At 46.9% G+C, this 19652-nt stretch overlaps 1 protein-coding gene and 1 non-coding gene across 2 annotated transcripts in view; one reads left to right on the top strand and one right to left on the bottom strand.

Annotated features, from left to right (window-relative positions):
* The window catches only part of VAC14 (VAC14 component of PIKFYVE complex), a 144306-nt gene that overhangs the window by 80447 nt on the left and 44207 nt on the right, over positions 1-19652 (bottom strand). The window contains exon 13 of the mRNA XM_056862668.1: positions 12846-13002. Within this exon, the coding sequence (XP_056718646.1) occupies positions 12846-13002 (157 nt within the window). The remainder of the gene's footprint in view (positions 1-12845; positions 13003-19652) is intronic.
* TRNAP-GGG (transfer RNA proline (anticodon GGG)) lies at positions 16176-16250 on the top strand. The gene has a single exon. It is a non-coding gene; the product is annotated as a tRNA-Pro (tRNA).

Below are 19652 nucleotides of genomic sequence, written 5' to 3'. Positions count from 1 at the left end.
GGTAAGTAACCAAGGTCCCGTTCTCCCTGAGGTGAAGGGAATCTTGCTGATAGACAGGATGTCCAAGAGCTAATCCGTCGAAGGGTGGGAGTTGTCAGCTGAAAGGATGTGCTGGAGCACCCAACGTCCAAAGGCAGCGTCTGCCGAGGAAAACTGGTTCAGTCGGTAGTGACGCACGAAGGTCAATACTGATGACCAGGTGGCTGCCTTGCAGATCTCCTCAACTGACGCCCTGTTGTCGAAAGCCGCCGAGGTGGCTGTGCTGCGGATTGAGTGTGCAGTGATGCCGGGTGGAATAGGCCTGTTGCTGAGCCTGTATGCTTCTTCAATGCACTTACGCAATGCCATGCTGAGGGCAGGCTTGGAAAGCGGTCTACCCTTGTTGGGAGCAGCCACCGAGATGAACAGCGCGTCGGTCTGCCGGAATGGTGCGGTGCGAGTGATGTATATGTGTAGGGCTCGCCGCACGTCGAGGGTGTGCCATTCTTTTTCCCATGGATGTTGCGGGCGTGGTGCGAAGGAGGGAAGGTGAATTTCCTGCTGTCTGTGGAAGACCGTGTTGACTTTTGGGATAAAAGTGGGGTCCGGCCTTAGGACCACCTTGTCCTTGTGAAACACGCTGAGACCTGGCCGGGAGGATAGGAGGCGAGTTCAGAGACCCGGTGGGCTGAAGTTACGGGCGTGAGGAAGAGAGTTTTCATGAGAAGGGCCTTCAAGGGTGCTTCGGCAAGGGGCTCGAAGGGCGAGCAGGTGAGTGCCATAAGTACCACATGTTCTCGCCAGGTTGGAAATCTATGGACGACTGGAGGCGAAAGCAGTGAAAGGCCTCTCAGGAAGGTGATAATGTGCGGGTGTCTGGAGGTGATGTAGTCTCCCAGGCAGGGGACTACGGTGGTGATGGCTGCCAGTTGTTTACGTAGAGTGGTGGGTCGCAATCCCTGTTGCGCCCCCTCCTGCAGGAAGGCCAGTAGGGCGGCTGTGGAAGGTTCCAGCGGGTCGAATCCTTTACGTCTACACCAGCAAACATACGCCTTCCATGCGGAGTTGTAAATGCGCTGGGTGGAAGATCGCCTGGCTGCCAGCATAGTGTTGACCACGTCAGGGGTGTAGCCTAGACCGAGGAGCCTGTGCCTCTCAATACCTAGACGGTCAAGCAAAGCCAATCTGGATCCGGATGCAGAATCGCCCCCTGGCGTAACAAGTCCTTGGGAACTGGTATCCTCCACGGTGGCTGAATGGACAGCTCCTGGAGGGTGGAATACCAGGGCCTGCGTGGCCAGTCTGGAGCCACGAACAAGACAGTCACCCTCTCTTGACGCAGCTTCTGCAAAGTTTTCAGGATGATTGGAAGCGGAGGAAAGGCGTAGAGTAGGCCCTGTGGCCAGGGGGCCAGTAGGGCATCTGTCTGTTCTGCTTGAGGATGTGAGTATCGCGAGAAGAATCGAGGTAGCTGACGGGGATGCGAAGAGGTCCACTGTCGGCCAGCCGAAGCAAATGGAGAGCATGCGGAATACTCGGGGCTGCAGTGACCACTCCCCTTCGTCTACCTTTTTCCTGCTCAACCAGTCTGCTTGGGTATTCAGCTCACCCCGGATGTGTTCTGCCTTGAGGGACCGTAGGTGTCTCTCTGCTCACCGTAGGATCCTGCTGGCTTCCTGGTGGAGGGTTTTTTTTTTTTTTTTTAATTTTATTGGTTTTTATAATATAAATTTTCCATGTTAACAAACAACAATATACGTAGTATTAAAAACTAAATCATAGATAATGTTGTTATAATTGTTTAAGTGCTAAATAAAAATAAAAAATAAAGGAAAATTTATTGACTTCCCCATCACCTCCGTCCGCCTCTTAATAAAGTATTCTATCCCAACATGATATGGTCTGATCTTAATTATTCTTATATCTCAATTAGATTTCAATCACATTATACTATCAATATAATTGATTACATTTCTTTATGTTAACAATGTCATCTAGATCAGATTAAAAGGTACTTTTCCATTTTCCCCAGTCCTAGTTCATATTCACAATATTTCATCCAAGCCTCCCAGGCTTCCTGGTGGAGGGTTGATGATCTGGAGCCCCCTTGTTTGTTTAGGTGAGCCTTTGCCGCCACGTTGTCCTTCCAGACGAGGACGTAGTGTGAGGATATTGTTGGTTGGAAGGAGTGGAGGGCTTGGTAGATGGCTCAGAGCTCGAGCTGATTGATGTGCAGGGATCGCTCCTTCTCCGTCCAGGTGCCCTGTGCCATCTGTTGGTTCACCGTGGTGCCCCAGCCCTCTAGGCTGGCGTCGGTAAAGAGCTGTATAGTCGTCTGGTGCCAATACTGATGACCCTTCTGTAGGTTGGTAGGGTTCAGCCACCAGCGGAGGCTGTGCTTTACCTCTTGTGGCAGGGTGAGGCGAATGTTCCTCTTCTTCAGGATGAGTTGCTGGTATGGCTTGAGGAACCACTGGAGAGGATGAGCATGGAAGCGAGCCCAAGTAACAGAGTCCATGCATGCTATCATGTGACCCTGCAGCCGGGCCAGCGAGGACAGGCCGGTTGTTCTCGAGGTGAACCCCCCCCCCCCCGGGCCAAGGAAGACATCTTGTCGGCCTTGTCCTTCGGGAGGAAAAGGGTGCTGCAGGTGGTATCTATTACTACCCCCAGATATTGTAGACGCTGAGTTGGGGATATGTGACTCTTGTTGAAGTTGGTGAGAAAGCCGTGGTTTTCTAGAGTCTGCACAACTGTCTGCGTATGCTGGATGAAGCATGACCCTTTTAAATCCTCATGGCAAAAAATCTTAGATGAGAAACTGGCGTTGTTGGGCTTCTCGCAGGATATGTTATCAGATCTTGGGAAAACTGAAGCTTTTGCCAAAATTAAAAAGCGCATTAAAGAGCTTGATTATAACAGCACTACTTTTCGTGCTCGTCATGTCTGTTCATCCCAGTTCTTCGGAATACCCCCTCCACATGGTCTGCCTGCCTATACATATTATCTAACAACTCCTCGTCTCTGTAGAGCTTTTTGCTTGGCTAGATTGAATGCTAACCCTTCTATGGTAACGCAGGGCAGAATTCTGAATATACCATACTCTGACAGGATCTGACCTTGCTCTTCTGGCTCTATTGACTCATTAGCCCATGCCCTTTTGGAATGCCACTTTTACGAGGAACTTTGATCGCACTATATTTCCCCCCTTTTAATACACAAATCCAATGCCTCTGTGACTGACATAATGCCTTTTTTACTAAGTGATAGGGACCCCAAGGCTACATTCAGTGGCAAGATTTGTTTCAGTCCTTATATCCCTCCAACACTAGATATATGCTGCTCAAGATCAATTGATCAAGGAGCTTCTAAGTGATAAAAGGAAAGGAAAGGGGGGGAAAAGGAAAAAAAGGATGGATGGCCCAATGCTTTAATGGAGCGGAGATTATCAGGTCGTCTAGATAGGGGTAGACGTGTATTCCCTCCTTCCGGAGCAGGGCTACCAGGGTGACCAGTATCTTGGTGAACACCCTGGGGGCGGAGGAGAGGCCGAAGGGGAGAGCCTTGAATTGGAAGTGGCGGTCCATGTAATTGAAGCGTAGGAAGTGGTGATGGTCGTCACAAATGGGGATGTGTAGGTACGCTTCCGTCAGATCTATGGAGGACATGAAGTCGTCTGGCCGGAGTGCCTCCACGATGGAGCGGAGGGTTTCCATCCGGAAGCGTTTTGCTCGGATGAATCTGTTTACGTGTTTTAAATCCAGAATGGCTTGCCAGTCTCCGTTCCTTTTGGGGACGGTGAAGAAGATAGAATAGACTCCGGAGGATCTCTCTGGTATCGGTACAGTTTCGATGGCCTCGATGTGTAGCAGGTGATTGATGGCCGCCCGGGTCCTCGTGTGCTTGTCGCGGTTGGAGGACCTCGGTGACTGAAGGAACCGGTCAGGAGGGAGAAGTCGGAATTCGATCAGATAACCCTTGCGGATTATCTGCTCCACCGGTCAGGGAGGGCCTGAGCCCACTGGTGGCTGAAGAGGCTCAGCCTTCCCCCCACTGGGGCGGGCCCGAAGTCACTGTCATTTTGGTTTGTTGAAGGGACCCAGCCTGTCGCCTCTGTAGGCCTGGAAACTTTTGCTGGGCCTGCTGCCCCCCCTTGCTGCGCCCTGGTTACTAGACCACGCTGGGCGCCCCACCTCGGGTCTTGGGCGTGGCAGGGAATGAAAGGACCAAAAGCAGGGGTAAGAAGAGGAGGGTCGTCCTCTGTTGTCCTTCCTGAAGTTGTGTGGCAGTGCTTTCTTTTTATCCTTCATCTCGACAAGGATCTGGTCCAGCCTTTCCCCAAAGAAACGGCCTCCCTGGCAGGGGTAGGCCAGAAGCATGGCCCTGGAGGAAAAATCTGCAGCCCATGGGTGAATCCACAGCGCCAGCCTGATGACCGTATTGGCCACTGCTGCCCTGGCGCTGAGGGTCAGAGAGTCTAAGGTGGCGTCTGCCAGGAAGGTGATAGCCCTCTGTACCCTGTTCATGCCCTCCGTGGCTTGCTTGTTATCAGGAGGGATGAAGGTCGCCAGCTTCCTAGCTCAGACTATGGCTGCTCTGGCAATGAGGGATGCAGTGGCGGAGGTTTATATGGCCATGGTGAGGGTCTCGTGTGCCTTTTGGCGGTTTGGGCAACCCGCCTGTCTAGGGGATCTTTCAGTGAGCCCATGCCATCCTCGGATAAGAGCCCCGAGGAGTGAAGGGCTCCCACTGGCGCATCCACCAGTGGGGGTTTGAGCATGTCCATGGCGTGGGGAGCCAGGTTTTATAAGGCCCTCACGTTCCTGGGCAACTGCTTATGCGAGGTTGGTTTTTCCCATTCTCGCTTGACTATGTCCTCGAAGAATTCGGGGAATGGAACAGACTTGGTGGGTTAGGCCCTTATACCACGACAGACATTCAAAAGGAGTTTGTATCTTTCTTTGCGAAGTTGTATCAGAAAGATGAAATATCAATTAAAAAGATGGAAAAGTTTTTAAACTCTACAAATATTAAAAAATTATCAATAGCCCAACAGAAACTACTTGATGAGCCGTAATTAAGAAGATCAGCATGACCGCCTGTTAAATAAAACAAAGGTTTTACTATTATATTTTTAATGTGTAATAAATTGTCAAATTGAATGACTTTAACATTTCAATATGTATCTCTCTCTTTAGACATAGTGCTCTACAAATGATTAATATTTTAAACACGATGAGTTAATTTTCAACGGAAATTGTTATTCTGTCATATTGTTTTTATATATTATATTGTGGGTTTTTTTACCTAATGTCTACCTTTCCCTATTTTTTCCTTTTGTATCCCCCTAATTTTATAAACAAATAAAAAAATAGTTTAAAAAAAAAGAGAAAAGAAACTACTTGATGAGCCAATCTCTTTAGAAGAACTGGATGAAGCTTTTAAAAAACAAAAAACAGATAAAACTCCAGGTCCTGATGGAATAACTGCCATGTTTTACCGTACTTTTAAATCTTTATTGATGAAACCTTTTTTGGAACTTTGTAATTCAATAATGGAAACAGGATCATTACCAGAAACATGGACTCATGCTTTTATTTCTTTAATACATAAACCTAGGAGAGATCCTGAACGAGTAACTAACTATAAACCTATATCTCTGCTTAATGTGGATTATAAAATTTATGCTTCAATTTTATCATCTAGAATTAAAAAAAATATTATGGACCTTATACATGAAGATCAAGCAGGTTTTGTCCCAGGAAGACAAATTAAGGATAATGTGAGAGTACTCTTGGATGCCATGGAGTATTATGAATACAATATTCAACATAAAGTAGCTTTTGTTTTCCTGGATGCACAAAAAGCTTTTGATATGGTATCTTGGGATTATATGAATTTTTTTTTGAAAGCAATGAACTTTGGGGAAAAGTTTAGGAGAGGTATAGATGCTATATATACTACGCAACAAGCAAAAATATTGGTAAATGAATCTATGTCGGGAGAGTGCATCATACAAAAGGGGACTAGACAGGGTTGTCCTCTCTCCCCATTGCTTTTTATTTTGGTTTTAGAATGCCTATGCTGTAAGATTCGAGACTCGGAGGATGTATGTGGTTTGAAAATAAGAAAACAGGAATTTAAATTGAGAGCATTTGCTGATGATTTGTTATTAATTTTGGATAATCCAGCCCAATCAGCAACCAAGCTGAGAGAGATATTGGACTTGTATAGTAAAGTCTCAGGATTTAAAATTAATCAAGAGAAAACACAGATGATATTTAAAAATGTTACTGGTTTGGAACAACAATCTGTTATGAATGTGACAGGCTGGCAGAAAACCAAGAAAGTGAAATACTTGGGAATTTGGATTTCTTCTAAAAATGCAGAATTGGTTGTAAATAATTATGGCAAATTATGGGAAGAAATAAAAAAAGACATGATGGTTTGGAATACCAAGAATCTATCTTTACTAGGCTGTATTTCAACGATACAAATGAATATACTTCCAAGATTACTATTTTTGTTTCAAAATTTACCTATTATTTCCCACGTAAAGTATTTTGATACCTGGAGGAAAGATATATTGAACTTTGTTTGGCAAGGTAAAAAAACAAGAATTGCATATAAATATTTGATGGACTTGAAGGAGAGGGGTGGACTTGCACTTCCTAATTTTAAACTTTATGCTGAAGCAGCGTCTTTGGTATGGCTGAGAGATTGGATGGATTTAAAAAATACAAGATTGTTGGATCTTGAGGGTTATAATAATATAAGTGGATGGCACGGTTATTTGTGGTATGACAAAATCAAAATACATGCATCATTTCAGCAACACATGGTCAAATTTTCCCTTTTTAAGATATGGTTTAGATACAAACACCTGCTGGAAATAAAAACTCCATTGTGGATTTCATCTCACGAAATGTTAACTTTGCACCCACTGAGACCAGATCAATTCATAACTTATCAACATCTTTTGAAATGGGATGGTATGAAATGTTCACTTAAAGAATATGAAGAAGTTAAAGACGTACTATCTTGGTTTCAATATCATCAAATTAATTCGGTTTATCTACAAGACTTAAAAACAGGTTTTTTAAAGACTAAATCAACTTTGCAAAAACTCTTGTTGGATACAAATGACCACTTAATATCTAAAATGTATAAACTATTGCTTGAACTGGATTGTGAACAAGACCGAATTAAACCTACTATGATCAGTTGGGCACAAATGTTGGGACATGATATAAAGTTGCAAAATTGGGAGAGATTGTGGACAAAAGACTTGAAATTGCTATCTTCCCAACTATTAAGAGAAAATATATATAAAATGATGTACAAATGGTATCTAACTCCCAAGAAATTAGCAATGTCATCTCCCACAATGTCACCAAACTGTTGGAAATGCAAAAAGGAAATTGGTTCTTTTTATCATACTTGGTGGACTTGTGAAAAAGCTAAAAGATTTTGGGAAATTATATATAATGAAATAAGGGTGATTTTACAACAGAATATACCTAAAACACCTGAAATGATGCTTCTTAGTATGGTGCCAGACTCTACCTTTACTTATAGAACATTTTTGATACATGCTACAACAGCGGCTAGACTGATATACGCAGCTAAATGGAAGACTGACGAGATACCAGAGAAAAAAGAATGGATAAACAAAATGCTGGAAATGGTGGAGATGGCTAAACTTACAGCTTTTATAAATGAAAGTGATAATGAACAATTTTTGGGGGAGTGGGAGGCGTGGAGAATTTACTGTGAAGATTATTTTTTAATAGGTCAATTTAAAGGATATTCCTTGATATAATCCCAGATTTGAATTTCTTATTATAGATATTTTAGAATATTATATGAACTGGATTTGATAAAATAAGATAAATATAATGTAAATTTACAAATGAGGATTACAAGTTGGCAAAAGTATATACAAATTAAATGCTAGACAGAATAGAGTGAAGGGGAAGTCTTTTTTTGTAATAGATAATTGTTTTTGTTTTTATTTTGTTTATACTTATAAGATTTATATGATGGAAAATGATTTAGTTGTAATATATGAGAAAATAATAAAAAAATTATTTTTTTAAAAAAGGAACAGACTTGGTTGGGACCTGGGGAAAAGATCTTGGGGGGCCCTGGGACGAGCGTGGGTCTTGCCCTCTTCGGGTGGCTCGTTGTCCGTTAGGTCCAGAGCCATGATGGCCTTGGAGAGGAGGTGTTGGAAGTCCTCTCCGGCAAAGAGCCTGGAGTGATGCTCAGTGGGGGTTTGGATCTCTTCCTCGTTGGAGAGCTCTCCCTCCTCCCTTCCCTCTGGGTCTGAGTCTCCGGAGGAGTCTGGGGATTCCTCCCCATGGCTAGGGCTCTGAGGGGGCCAGGCCTTCCTCGTGGCCTTGGTGGGCCGGGGGGAGGGACGTCCGTGGGGCAGCGAGCATGGTTCTCGTTCCAGGGACTCTCCGGCTCTGGGGAGGACTCACGCTGAGAGGCCTCAGAACCCCAACCCCCGTATGGGGAAGTGAGGGAGGCTGCCTGTAAAAAAGGGAATTCCTCCCGGAGAACCGGCCGCATAAGGGCTATTAGGACTTCCGCCCTCTGCCCCCACTCTCCGACAAAAAGGGCCCCTGTAGCTCACCCTGCTGCCGAAGGGTCTGTTGGCGGTGTGTGGAGGGAGTCGCGTCTTGCAAGTCCTGGCGTGGACTCCTGCTGGAAGTGCGGCCTGAAATGGATTCCTCGCGAGGAGCCGTTTCGTGTCGACGCAGTTCTGGTGAGAGCTGCTCCCTTCGCCGGTCCTCGTCGGCTACTCAGGCCGAGCGGACCTTGGGCGCTGGAGGACTGCGCTGGCGGGGCTTCTCCTCCTTGTCTGCCCATTTTCTTTTGCACCTGCTGCCTCCGGAGCCGGTCCCGGCCGCCGCCGCCTTGTGCGTCCATTTGTCGGCTGGCTTGGAGGTTAAAGGAGCCACCGCCTCTGCGGGGATCCTGCCGGGCGCCATGCCGTTGCTGGACTCCGCCGTGGGGAGCCGGCCGGCGTTGCTGGTCGTGGGCTGTGCCGCCTCCGCAGAAGCCCTGCCGGCCGCCTTGCTGTTGCCCGGCTTGACTGCATCCACAGGAGCTCGGGCGTCCAGGGTCCCCTGCCTGGTCTTCGGCAGGAGACCGGCCACATGGTCCTCCGGCCGGAGGAATCCATCCACACTGGGGCCAGGCGAAGACATCCTCGATGCGTCAGGGAAGCCTGGGATGCCCGAAAGGCAAAAAATAAACGAGTGGCTTGGAAGCCTGAAGAAAATAAAATCGATGCCGCTGGTTGCAGATGGAGCAACTAGAGGAGCTGCCTATCTAAGCGAGGCAGGAAAGAAAGTGGAGACGAAGGGATGTTTCCGGTCAGGGGACAGGAAACGAGGTCGATTTTTGTGTACTTCCTGCCTATCTATGAACCCAGGAACAGAAACACCCGTCTATCAGCAAGATGCCCTTCACCTCAGGAAGAACTACCTTTCTTATGGAACAGATAATTAACTTTTGGGGCAATAATTAGGTCTGTTCCAACAACATTTCTGCCACATTTCAGACATGCCGCATAGTTCCTTGATGGCTGAGAAGACATTAACATTCAGAGCACAATGAGCTGGTGTCGCCCCGCCTACAACACAGCCTGGAGAGGGAGGTCCTTTGGGTGGGCTCAAAAAATGATCTGCACAGAGCAGATACTACCACATTTCAGTCCCAGCAAGGAGACCTATAACTTGGTAATGATTTACTTCCAGGATTCATTCTCTGCCTTATTCTAGCAAATGCCTACAGTTGCTTAAAAAAAGTACAGAAAAAGAAAGCTTATCCATAAACCTAAAAACAAGGTATAAAACCAGTTTTAAAAATACAATCAAACCACAAAGGCGTAACAATAAAAAAGAGTAAAAACAGAAAAACCAGCAAGCGCTCACCCAATCAGAAAGAGCAATAAAGGGAAGTCCCACAGTTGTGAAGTCCAACACCCTAAAACAAAACGGCGGACAAAAGATCACCTTTCAAAGGAACTCTTGGAAAGGTCTGCACCTTTTTCTAGAATGGGAACAAGGACAATACCAACCACACCTCTGGGGAAAAGAAGTTCTGCAACCTACTGGCGACCGCTGCAAAAGCTCTCTTGGGTCCCTGCTAACCTCATCTTACAAAGAGAGCTGCTTCAGCAGGGCCCAGCCAGAAGACCTCAGATCCTGGGTAAGTCCATGCAGGTGGAAACATTGAGGGAGCCAGCATGATGCACTGGTTAAGAGTGGTGGACTCTAATCTGGAGAACCGAGTTTGATTCCCCACTCCTCTTTTTTAAACCATCTTCTGGGCATGGAGGAGGGGTCACTGGCAGTGTGGAGGGGAGGCAGTTGTGAATTTCCTGCATTGTGCAGGGGGTTGTACCCTTCCAACTCTTGGTTGGTCCCTTCCAATTCTATGATTCTGTGAAGCCTGCAGCTTGGGATAATCACAGTTCTCTCCAAACTCTCTCAGCCCATTACAAGGTGTCTGTTGTGGGGAGAGGAAAAGAAAGCTATTTTAAGTCAGTTTGAGACTCTTTAAAAGGCAGAGAAAGCCAGGGTATAAAAATATTCTAAGATACTTTGAATCCAACACTTTTAGGGCTTTAACAACACTGTGAATGGGACCAGGAACCAAATTTAAAGCCAGTGCCATTCATAAAGCGGGGTCCCAGATATCAGCCTGAACACAGCATTGCATAACTCACTTTTCAGACTGTCTTCAAAGGCAGTCCCACGTACAGCATGTTCCAGTAGTCCAGCCCGGATTAACCTCAAAAAGCAAGGAGTGCAAGAGAACCCGCCAACCACAAGCCTGCTCTTTCAGGGGGAGCAAAGCCCCACTCAGGACAGCTTGTACACCTAGTCCCGAGTAAGCTTTACCACCCAAATCGCAGCACTTCCAGCATGACTGTTTAAGTTTGCCTGCCCTTCCAGACTTCCAGAGCTCAAGGCTTCATTTCAGGCTTTCCAACACCTCCCCTGTAGGTTATGGAAAGGCAAAAGAGCGCTGGGTATCATCCACACACTGGTGGTATTTCACTCTCAGAATGACTTCTCACAGCTCGTTCACATAGATGTTAACAGCGCAGGGGGAAACAGGAACCTAGAAGAACTTTTGTAAACACTACCTTTTAGGACCCACCTTACAGAAGGATCAGTGCCACAGTAAAACCAAAATCAGACAGATGGACCCAGCATACCCCAATATGTGGCTGGTACACACAATAATCCCTCTTCCACTGAAGAAAGCATCTGCTATAGGACTGTTGCAAAATATCACAGACATTTTTGGTACTTGGCCACTTTTCATCTCCCCCCAGAACCCTGCTACCGGTACTTAACAATCAGCAGGAAACTGATGCATTTAATTAAATGGAAAAAGGCTTTGAGGGCATCTAGTAATCAACAGGGTGAAGTGGTTTGCTCAGAAAGATGGACTACAGGAAGCTGCATTTTCTGAGCTTCAAAATACAAGACCACTAGCAAGAAAGCAGCTGCCTTAGGGAACACCCCATTAAGAGGCTTGATAAAGATAGCCAAAAGACAACTTTCTGCAGTGGGTTTTTTAATCTAGAAAGGTGATTCAAACCCCATCTTTTGCTTGCACACTGTAAAGTATCATACACACTGCTGACTTGTGTAACAACTCCGGACCTAGCCTTATCACAGCATTTCATCTCTTGGAAAGGATGCCTGAAACTCGGAAGTACAGTCAAGGGCTCATGGCAAAAACGAAGGTGGCGTAATATCCTAAGACACTGCCTCTCCATGGAATCTGCCCAAAGGTGGCTTAGGTAAAGGTAGTCCCCTATGCAAGCATCAGGTCATTCCTGACCCATGGGGTGATGTCACATCCCGACGTTTACTAGGCAGACTGTGTTTACTGGGTGGTTTGCCATTGTCTTTCCCAGTCATCTACACTTTACCCACAGCAAACTGGGTACTCATTTTACCGAACTCGGAAGGATGGAAGGCGGAGTCAACATTGAGCCGGCTACCTGAAACCGACTGTCAGGATCAAACTCAGGTCGTGAGCAGAGCTTTTGACTGCAGTACTGCATCTTACCACTCTGTGCCACGGGGCTCTTTTATAGGTGGCTTACAAGCCTTAAATTCTTCAAAGTTCATGCAGACACTCCCCACAAACACAATAATTGCTTAACAGCAATTGAATTGGTTTGCAGGGGAGAAAATATTGATTCACTGTAAAACTTTGGGCATTTGGTTTCCCTTATGCTCTGAGACTGATGGCAAATTCTGTTGATGAGCTCTTCTGATTACAAAATAACGATGCCATCAAGTTCTACCTTGCTCAGCTTCCCTTTATGGCCACTGGGGCCAGCACCTTGCTCCTAAGATCACGTGGGATTTACGGATCCAGCAAGCAACAAAACTCCTCCGTTCCCCAACTGTCAATACCACCCTGTCCGTGCCATACACACATCCTTGCTAACAGCAGAACAACTTCCTCACTTCAAGTCCCATTCACTCCACCTTCTGCACCAGTTTAGTTTGTGGGGGGATAAGAAGACTACTGTTCTAATGCACAAGCCACTCTTCAGCCTATTATGTAAACCTAAGTAGCACAAAGATTTGGACTGCTTGTGCGGCCGATTGTCCGAACAGATAGAAGGACCGAATGCCTCCGTGCCAGGTTCTCTCCCCTGAGATAATGGTAGGTTTGTGCCAGAGACCATTTGCCTCTGGCTGATAAAACCCATCATGGACCGCTTTGCATTAAGGGAAAAAAAATGAAGATAAGCACGACGAAGCTGCTTAGCATGCTAGATTTTTTGCCAGCGAGGTTGCTGGAGCAAGGGAACCCACCAGGGGAGCCAGCCTGACCAGTTTTGGTTGGAGCAGGAACATGAAGCTCCAGCTGCCCTGGCTGTGTTTCGGAGCCATCGCATGGCCCTTGGCCTTCTGTCTGCCCAGCAGGAGAGGATGCAATCTCAGCCAAGACTTCAAGGTCCTTGAGGATCACCTGGAATAAGAAAGAGAAATCAACATGAAGTCAGCGATGGAAAACTCAGGGAAGAGAGGGAGTCAAAGAGGTCTCTTAAAACTAAATCCAAGGGATGAGAGGTGGCTTAGTGTCCAAGAACATGCTTTGCAGGCCTCGGAAGCAATCCCTGGCCTCTCCAGTTAAGGTACCAGGAGATGCCCTGATTCATAAGGGTCAGGTGTTTGCCTGTGACCACGTTTTACTAAAAACGATTTGTGCGCATGGACAATGCACAAAAGAAATGCACAATCACCAACTGACCCAGCCTGATCTCAATCAAATTAAATAAAATGTAACAGAATCATTGTGGTTTTTAGTTTTCAGCCCATGGTCACTTTTAAAAAATAGATTCCCAGCTCATCTGAAAACACTGTGGGTGTGCCATTAAGTCACTTCTGACTTAAGGTGACTCTACAAATTAATGACATCCAAATTATCCTATTGTTAACAGCATTGCTCAGGTCTTGCTAACTGAGGGCTGTGGCTTCCTTTATGAGTCAATACATCTCCCGTTGGGTCTTCCTCTTTTCCGGCTGCCTTCAATTTTTCCTAGAACCCAATACAAGTGCTAAGTTCTGCACTTGTCTGAAAACTCTGTTCATGACCTTTCAATACTTTAAAGACTTCTTATGCAAAAGGAAAAACAACATTAGGTAACTTGTGTGTCACCTTTTAGCCTCATAGGGGGCTCCTCATGTAGCAAACAATTATCCTAGACACAAATATTCTGTATTAAACATAATAAAACTTTCCACAAAATACAATGAAAGAGGACATTTACTGATGCTCATTTCTCTCCAATGGGGTTCCAAAGAAGTTTACATTGTTCTTCTCTCCTCCATTTTATCCTCACAACAACCCTGTGAGGTAGGTTAGGCGGAATATGTGTGACTGGCCCAAGGTCACTTAGCAATCTTCCATGGCAGAGTTCCTCATCTAACCGCCACACCACACTTGCCCGCATGATATAGCAGGTCATATTTGTATCAACACAACTAACTGAATATTTATGACTATGGGCCGCTGTGGGCCTCATACTTTCCAGCTTTTAAAGGAAAACCATTTTGCCTCTATCCTTTTGCTTCTGGAAAATTCTGGACACCTGGCCCGCAAACCAAAGCCAAAAACCCCTCCCCAAGTTCCATTAAAGCAAAGAAAATGTTAATGAAGCATGTAAATTAGCTGCTGCCAATTCAACTCTGCTATGGCGGTGAGCTTGCTACCTGCTTCCTGGGTCCTCTGGTCCCCAGGGTCTGCCTCTATTGCACATTGGCACAACAGCCACTCACTTGGGGAGGGGCTGTGGCTCACAGCATCTGCTTGGCATGCAGAAAGTCCCAGGTTCAATCCCCGGCATCTCCAGTTAAAGGGACTAGGCAAGTAGGTGATGTGAAAGACCTCTGCCTGAGACCCTGGAGAGCTGCTGCCGGTCTGAGTAGGCAATACTGACTTGGATGGACCAAGGGTCTGATTCAGTAGAAAGCAGCTTTGTGTGTTCATGTGTTCACTTGTCTGGTTTCACCAGCTTGCACAATGGCAGCACCCCACCAGTGACGCTGCCCACCAGCAGCAGCACAGAAAGGCAACCTGTTTCATGGAATACCAGTTCTGGCCCCAATCAAAGAAGGAGTGCGGAGGCAAGAGAGAAAACGAGCACCCATAAAAACAAGCAAGCTCATGAAGGACGAGTGCAAGGGGTCTGCAGGGAGAAGAAAAATAGGGGACGCCGGTATTCAGGCAGGGGGTGCTTACCACTGGCTTCCAAAACAGAGCTGGTTACATCACTGCAGAGTATTTTAAATGGGGGGCTTGATTTGAGGCTTCCCCTGGGAAAATTGGCTGGGGTGAGTTCGAGAGCAAGCACGGATAAGCCAGGGGATTCAGCGGCTACGCTGTCTGTCTCGTGCTCAGAGCCATAACGAAGGTGACCAAGGGTTTTTTAGCCTGGGTGTTTTTGCCCTGCCCTGCCTGGCTCACTTACATCAGCTGCCAACTCTGCGCTGTCCCATGGTGACATGAACTGAAAGGGGACGTGTCCTGCGAGGTTGTCCCCAGTGATTTACTTGGACCCCTCCTTCAAGAGTAGGTAACCCCGGAGCCATCTGCTCTAGTCAAGACTTATACTGGAGCCAGTGCCGAGGGTGGGCAGCATGTAACGACAGTCCCAATATTTGCAGCACGGCCCTCCCTGGCTGCTTCTGAAGGGATAGTGGCAGCGTCAAGGGCAGGGGGGCTGGTTTTTATTGCATGTCGGTGTCCAGAAAATCCCACTGAGGACAGGCTTCTGGATTACTTGATCCCTCTGGAACTCCCCTCAAGCTCTCTAATTCTGCAGTGCAGGAACTGTGCAAGGGCAGGTTTTGGATAAGGGCGCAACTATGAGTCACGGTAGAGCACCTGCGTGCCTTGCCAAAGGTCCCAGGTTCAATCCCTGGCACCTGCAGTTCAAAGAATCCGAGAAAAAGACCTTTTCCTGCCCGTGGCTCCAGAGAGCAGCTGCCCTTCCGAGTTGTCTGTACTGAACAAGATGAACCGACTTGGTAAAAGGCAGCTTCAAACAGTACAAGTCTGTCACAGAGGGAGCCGATGGGGGTGGGGGGTAGGAGGAGGGAGAGTGCTTTACATGCACCCTGCATCTCACCGCCGAACAAATTTCAGGCCGCTTCCCTCTCTCGCTCTCTTTTGTGCAAGCAAAAGAATGAAACTGGAAGGGTGTAAGAAAAGCAATATCCTGGCAGAGCACAAATGCCCAACGTTACCATGGCGACCGGCCAGGTGCCAGAAAAGAGCATCAGCTGAGTCCCATCATTTGAAGGCAGCAGCCATTTGAGCTCCTGTTATTGGACATGAAAGCACAGAGGCCAATGAGCAGCTCTTCTCGCCCCCCCCCCCCCGCACAAATGAGGAGGCCTCCCCAGTGGTTAGGGGGCACAACCAGAGGAGGGTGGCCAGCTTGCCAAGGCGCTGTAGAACCCGGGGATTAAGGGCTGGCAGAGCAGAGCCTCTCTGGCGGAGGAGGGAGGCAGCTTTTAAGGACGAGGATCAGAGTAATAATAAAATGGGATGAGGCGCCTTCCGCTTCCACCATCGCTCACACGGTGAGCCGAGGTTACAGAAGCCGCACAAAGACGTTCCCACGACTGAGCAAAAGGGGAGGGGCTGTGGCTCAGTGGTAGAGCATCTGCTTGGGATGTAGAAGGTCCCAGGTTCAATCCCCGGCCTCTCCAGTTAAAGAGACTAGGCAAGACGGTGAGGAGAAAGACCCCTGCCTGAGACCCTGGAGAGACGCTGCCGGTCTGAGTAGACAATACTGACTTTGATGGACCCAGGGTCTGATTCAGTAGAAGGCAGCTTCATGTTCATGTGTTTGATATGAACCTGTTCACATATTTATTTAAAAAAACCCACTGCTCTAGCTGTGGCACAAATCACACAAAAAACAGGGAACTGGTTTTAAATTTGTGCCAGTGGACAAGGAGAGGCGTGTCTTATGGAGTAAATGATGCAAGGGAGAAGATGGTACAAAGATCCCCGTCGCTCTGGGCATCACACGAAGCCCAGCTAGCCAACATGCTTCCAGATGTTTATCTTTAACAAGAGCTAGGAGACAGCATTAACGTGATTAAAAGTTGCACAGTTTTACATTGGGAAGCTATTTACTGCAATTTGCCAGTGGAAAAAATATGGCTAACCCTTTCATATGGCACCGGCCTAGCTAGAAGGGGAAGAAATCATTTCAAGACGACAAGCGGTTTTCTGATAATGAACATCTTCTGGCTTCCTTCACTCTCCCCTAGAATACTTTGCAAAAACAAACAACAAAATGAGAGATTTCCTGCGCTATCCAGATCTAGGTCAATGCAATGTGCATCATGTTCTAGATGAATAGGTCTGATGTTCACTTCACTTCCTGAAGAGGCAGCCCCCTCTTTTGCTAGGCTTCCCTTCCTGCAGCCGCTTAAGAGCCACAGCATTTCAGCAATATATTGTGTCAGCCCCACCCCCACCCCCGTAAGGGCAATAACAGATTATGCTACCATGGGCCAACTGGCCTGGAATGTGAGTGGGGTCATGCATGTTCCAGTATCACACACGGCACACTTCAAGAGATTGACATGTCTCTCCTGTTCTACAGCCTCTCCTGTTGCCCCCCCTTTCTCAAGCTCCAAAGACACAACAACTGAGCAAGAGGTCCAAACAGTAAATCCACACTGATTTCGTGTCACAGCAGCAGTGGGAAGTTACAGAATCATAGAGTTGGAAGGGACCACCAGGGTCATCTAGTCCAACCCCCTACACAATGCAGGAAATTCACAACTACCTCCCCCCCACACCCCAGTGACCCCTACTCCATGCCCAGAAGATGGCCAAGATGCCCCCCCTCTCATGTGCTGCCTAAGGTCATAGAATCAGCATTGTTGACAGATGGCCATCCAGCCTTTGCTTAAAAACCTCCAGGGAAGGAGAGCTTACCACCTCCCCAGGAAGCCTGTTCCACTGAGGAACTGCTCTCACTGTTAGAAAATTCTTCCTAATGTCTAGACGGAAAATCTTTTGATTTAATTTCAACCCACTGGTTCTGGTCCGACCTTCTGGGGCAACAGAAAACAACTTCGCACCATCCTCTGTATGACAGCCCTTCAAATACTTGAGGACGGTTATCATATCACCTCTCAGTATTCTCCTCTTCAGGCTAAACATACCCATCTTCTTCAACCTTTTCTCATAGGACTTGGTCTCTAGACCCCTCACCATCTTTGTTGCCATCCTCTGGCCATGTTCCAGCTTGTCTATATCCTTTTTAAATTGCGCTGCCCAAAACTGAACACAATACTCTAGGTGAGGTCGAGAAACAAGAAAAGCCTCAACTGTAGAGAGACCCCACTGCAAGCCCAGCATGTGAACAAGCCTCCAAAACCGCTCTTCACTTAGGGAGAAGAAAGAGGCACGCAGACTTACAAACATCCTGTACAACACGCCAGAAGGCAGGCCCAAAGGAAGAGGTAGGGGAAGGAGTAAAGGGAAGGCCTGCTGGGGAGGTGAAGCAAATTCCTGCTCCTAAAATCTGCAGAACTGAACGACTCTGGCTCCTTTACTCCCAAAATGTGTTTATCTCCAGGCCTGAATGAGAAGAGCACATGGCCCTCATTAAAGCAAAAATCCTAATAGTGATTCTGCAGCAGTTTTAGCTCCATTCATTCCCCACCCACTCCCATTCTGCCGATGCTCTCTAGTGCCTGGCGTTTGTCAAGGTATTTCTAGAGGGCTGGCTGCGTGGTCGGAAACACAGCATGAAAATACGGAGAGGAGTCAAAACACTTCTCTGCTGCTTTCTTGGCACATCTGCCTCCGGTACACACAGAGAGACCTACGTATCTGAGTGGGCATATACATGGGAGCAGTTGACTGGCAGCTGGACAATTGCTACCATCATCACAATTTTGCCCTTTTCCTCTTAACCCTCATCACAAAACTGTGCAGAACAAAACTCATGAGACCGCTCACTGGTAGGGGGTGGGGGGCAGATTGTGGCTCAAGAGAGCTCCCTCACAAGTAGGAATGCCAGCCTCCAGGTGGGACCTGGGGATCCCCCTGCTATTACAATTGATCTGCAGACATCAGAGATTAGTTCCCTGGAGAAAATGGATGCTTTGGAGAGTGGACTCTACCACAGCGTACCCCAATGAGGTCCCTGTCCTCCCCAGGCTCCATCCCCAAATCTCCAGGAGTTTCCCAAGCTGGATCCAGCAACCTTACCTCCCCATTCCCCATCGGTGCATTGGGGGGATCTGGCAACCCTTCCCATAAAGTACTTGTGAGGATAAAGCAGAGGAGGTGAAAACTATGTTGCTCAACAAACTTCTGTGATAACACCAGAAAGTGAAGAAATAAAAAGTTGCAAACGGGACGTGTTTATCATTCAAAAGACTGAAATTCCTGCTATCCAGAGAAGACGCTTAATAGCTCAGCTCTCAACCCCTGACCCCCTCCCATTCAGAACACCAGGCAGCCCCTATCTTGAAGAAAGGGTCACTTGGGAAAGATTTCACTATGAAGCACAGTGTTGCAGATCCTACATTGGAGTTGTTACCTAACAGCTTCAAATCACCCTGAAGCTCTGCCCTTTCTTCAACATCTTTTTTGCTTTGCTACATCATCTGGCTCCTCTCTCTCCCATTCAGGCATCATCTGCTGCTGGCAGAACTTATCTTGCTGACCATGTTCAAACATCGCCATGGATTCCCCAAGCTAAGACAAAATGGCACAACCAGAATTTTTATCTCCCCTACTACAGATCAAGGCTTTCAGTTTAACAGCTTACTAAGCTTTTGGCTGGAGAGATACAAAGGCCCAGAATAAAACAGGAAAGATTCGGAAGAAAAACTTATCCCCCAATTACATTCTTCAGTTTTTCTAAACAGAAAAGTTGGGGAAGTACTACAAAAAGCTCCTGCAAAATATACAGAAACACACCCCTGTTTGGAATGAGCAGAATGCTTTTTAAATCAAGGGTTTAAGTCACTCAACATATGAAATAGAAGTGGAAAACAACCCACAGCATTAGATACTGGTAATTCCCATGCACTCAAGTAGACATATGCAGCATATTTAAGGATAAATTTATTGTT

Source organism: Euleptes europaea, chromosome 17 (genome assembly GCF_029931775.1).
Source record: "Euleptes europaea isolate rEulEur1 chromosome 17, rEulEur1.hap1, whole genome shotgun sequence".
Taxonomy (NCBI): domain Eukaryota; kingdom Metazoa; phylum Chordata; class Lepidosauria; order Squamata; family Sphaerodactylidae; genus Euleptes; species Euleptes europaea.
This window is presented reverse-complemented; position numbering and strand designations above follow the sequence as displayed.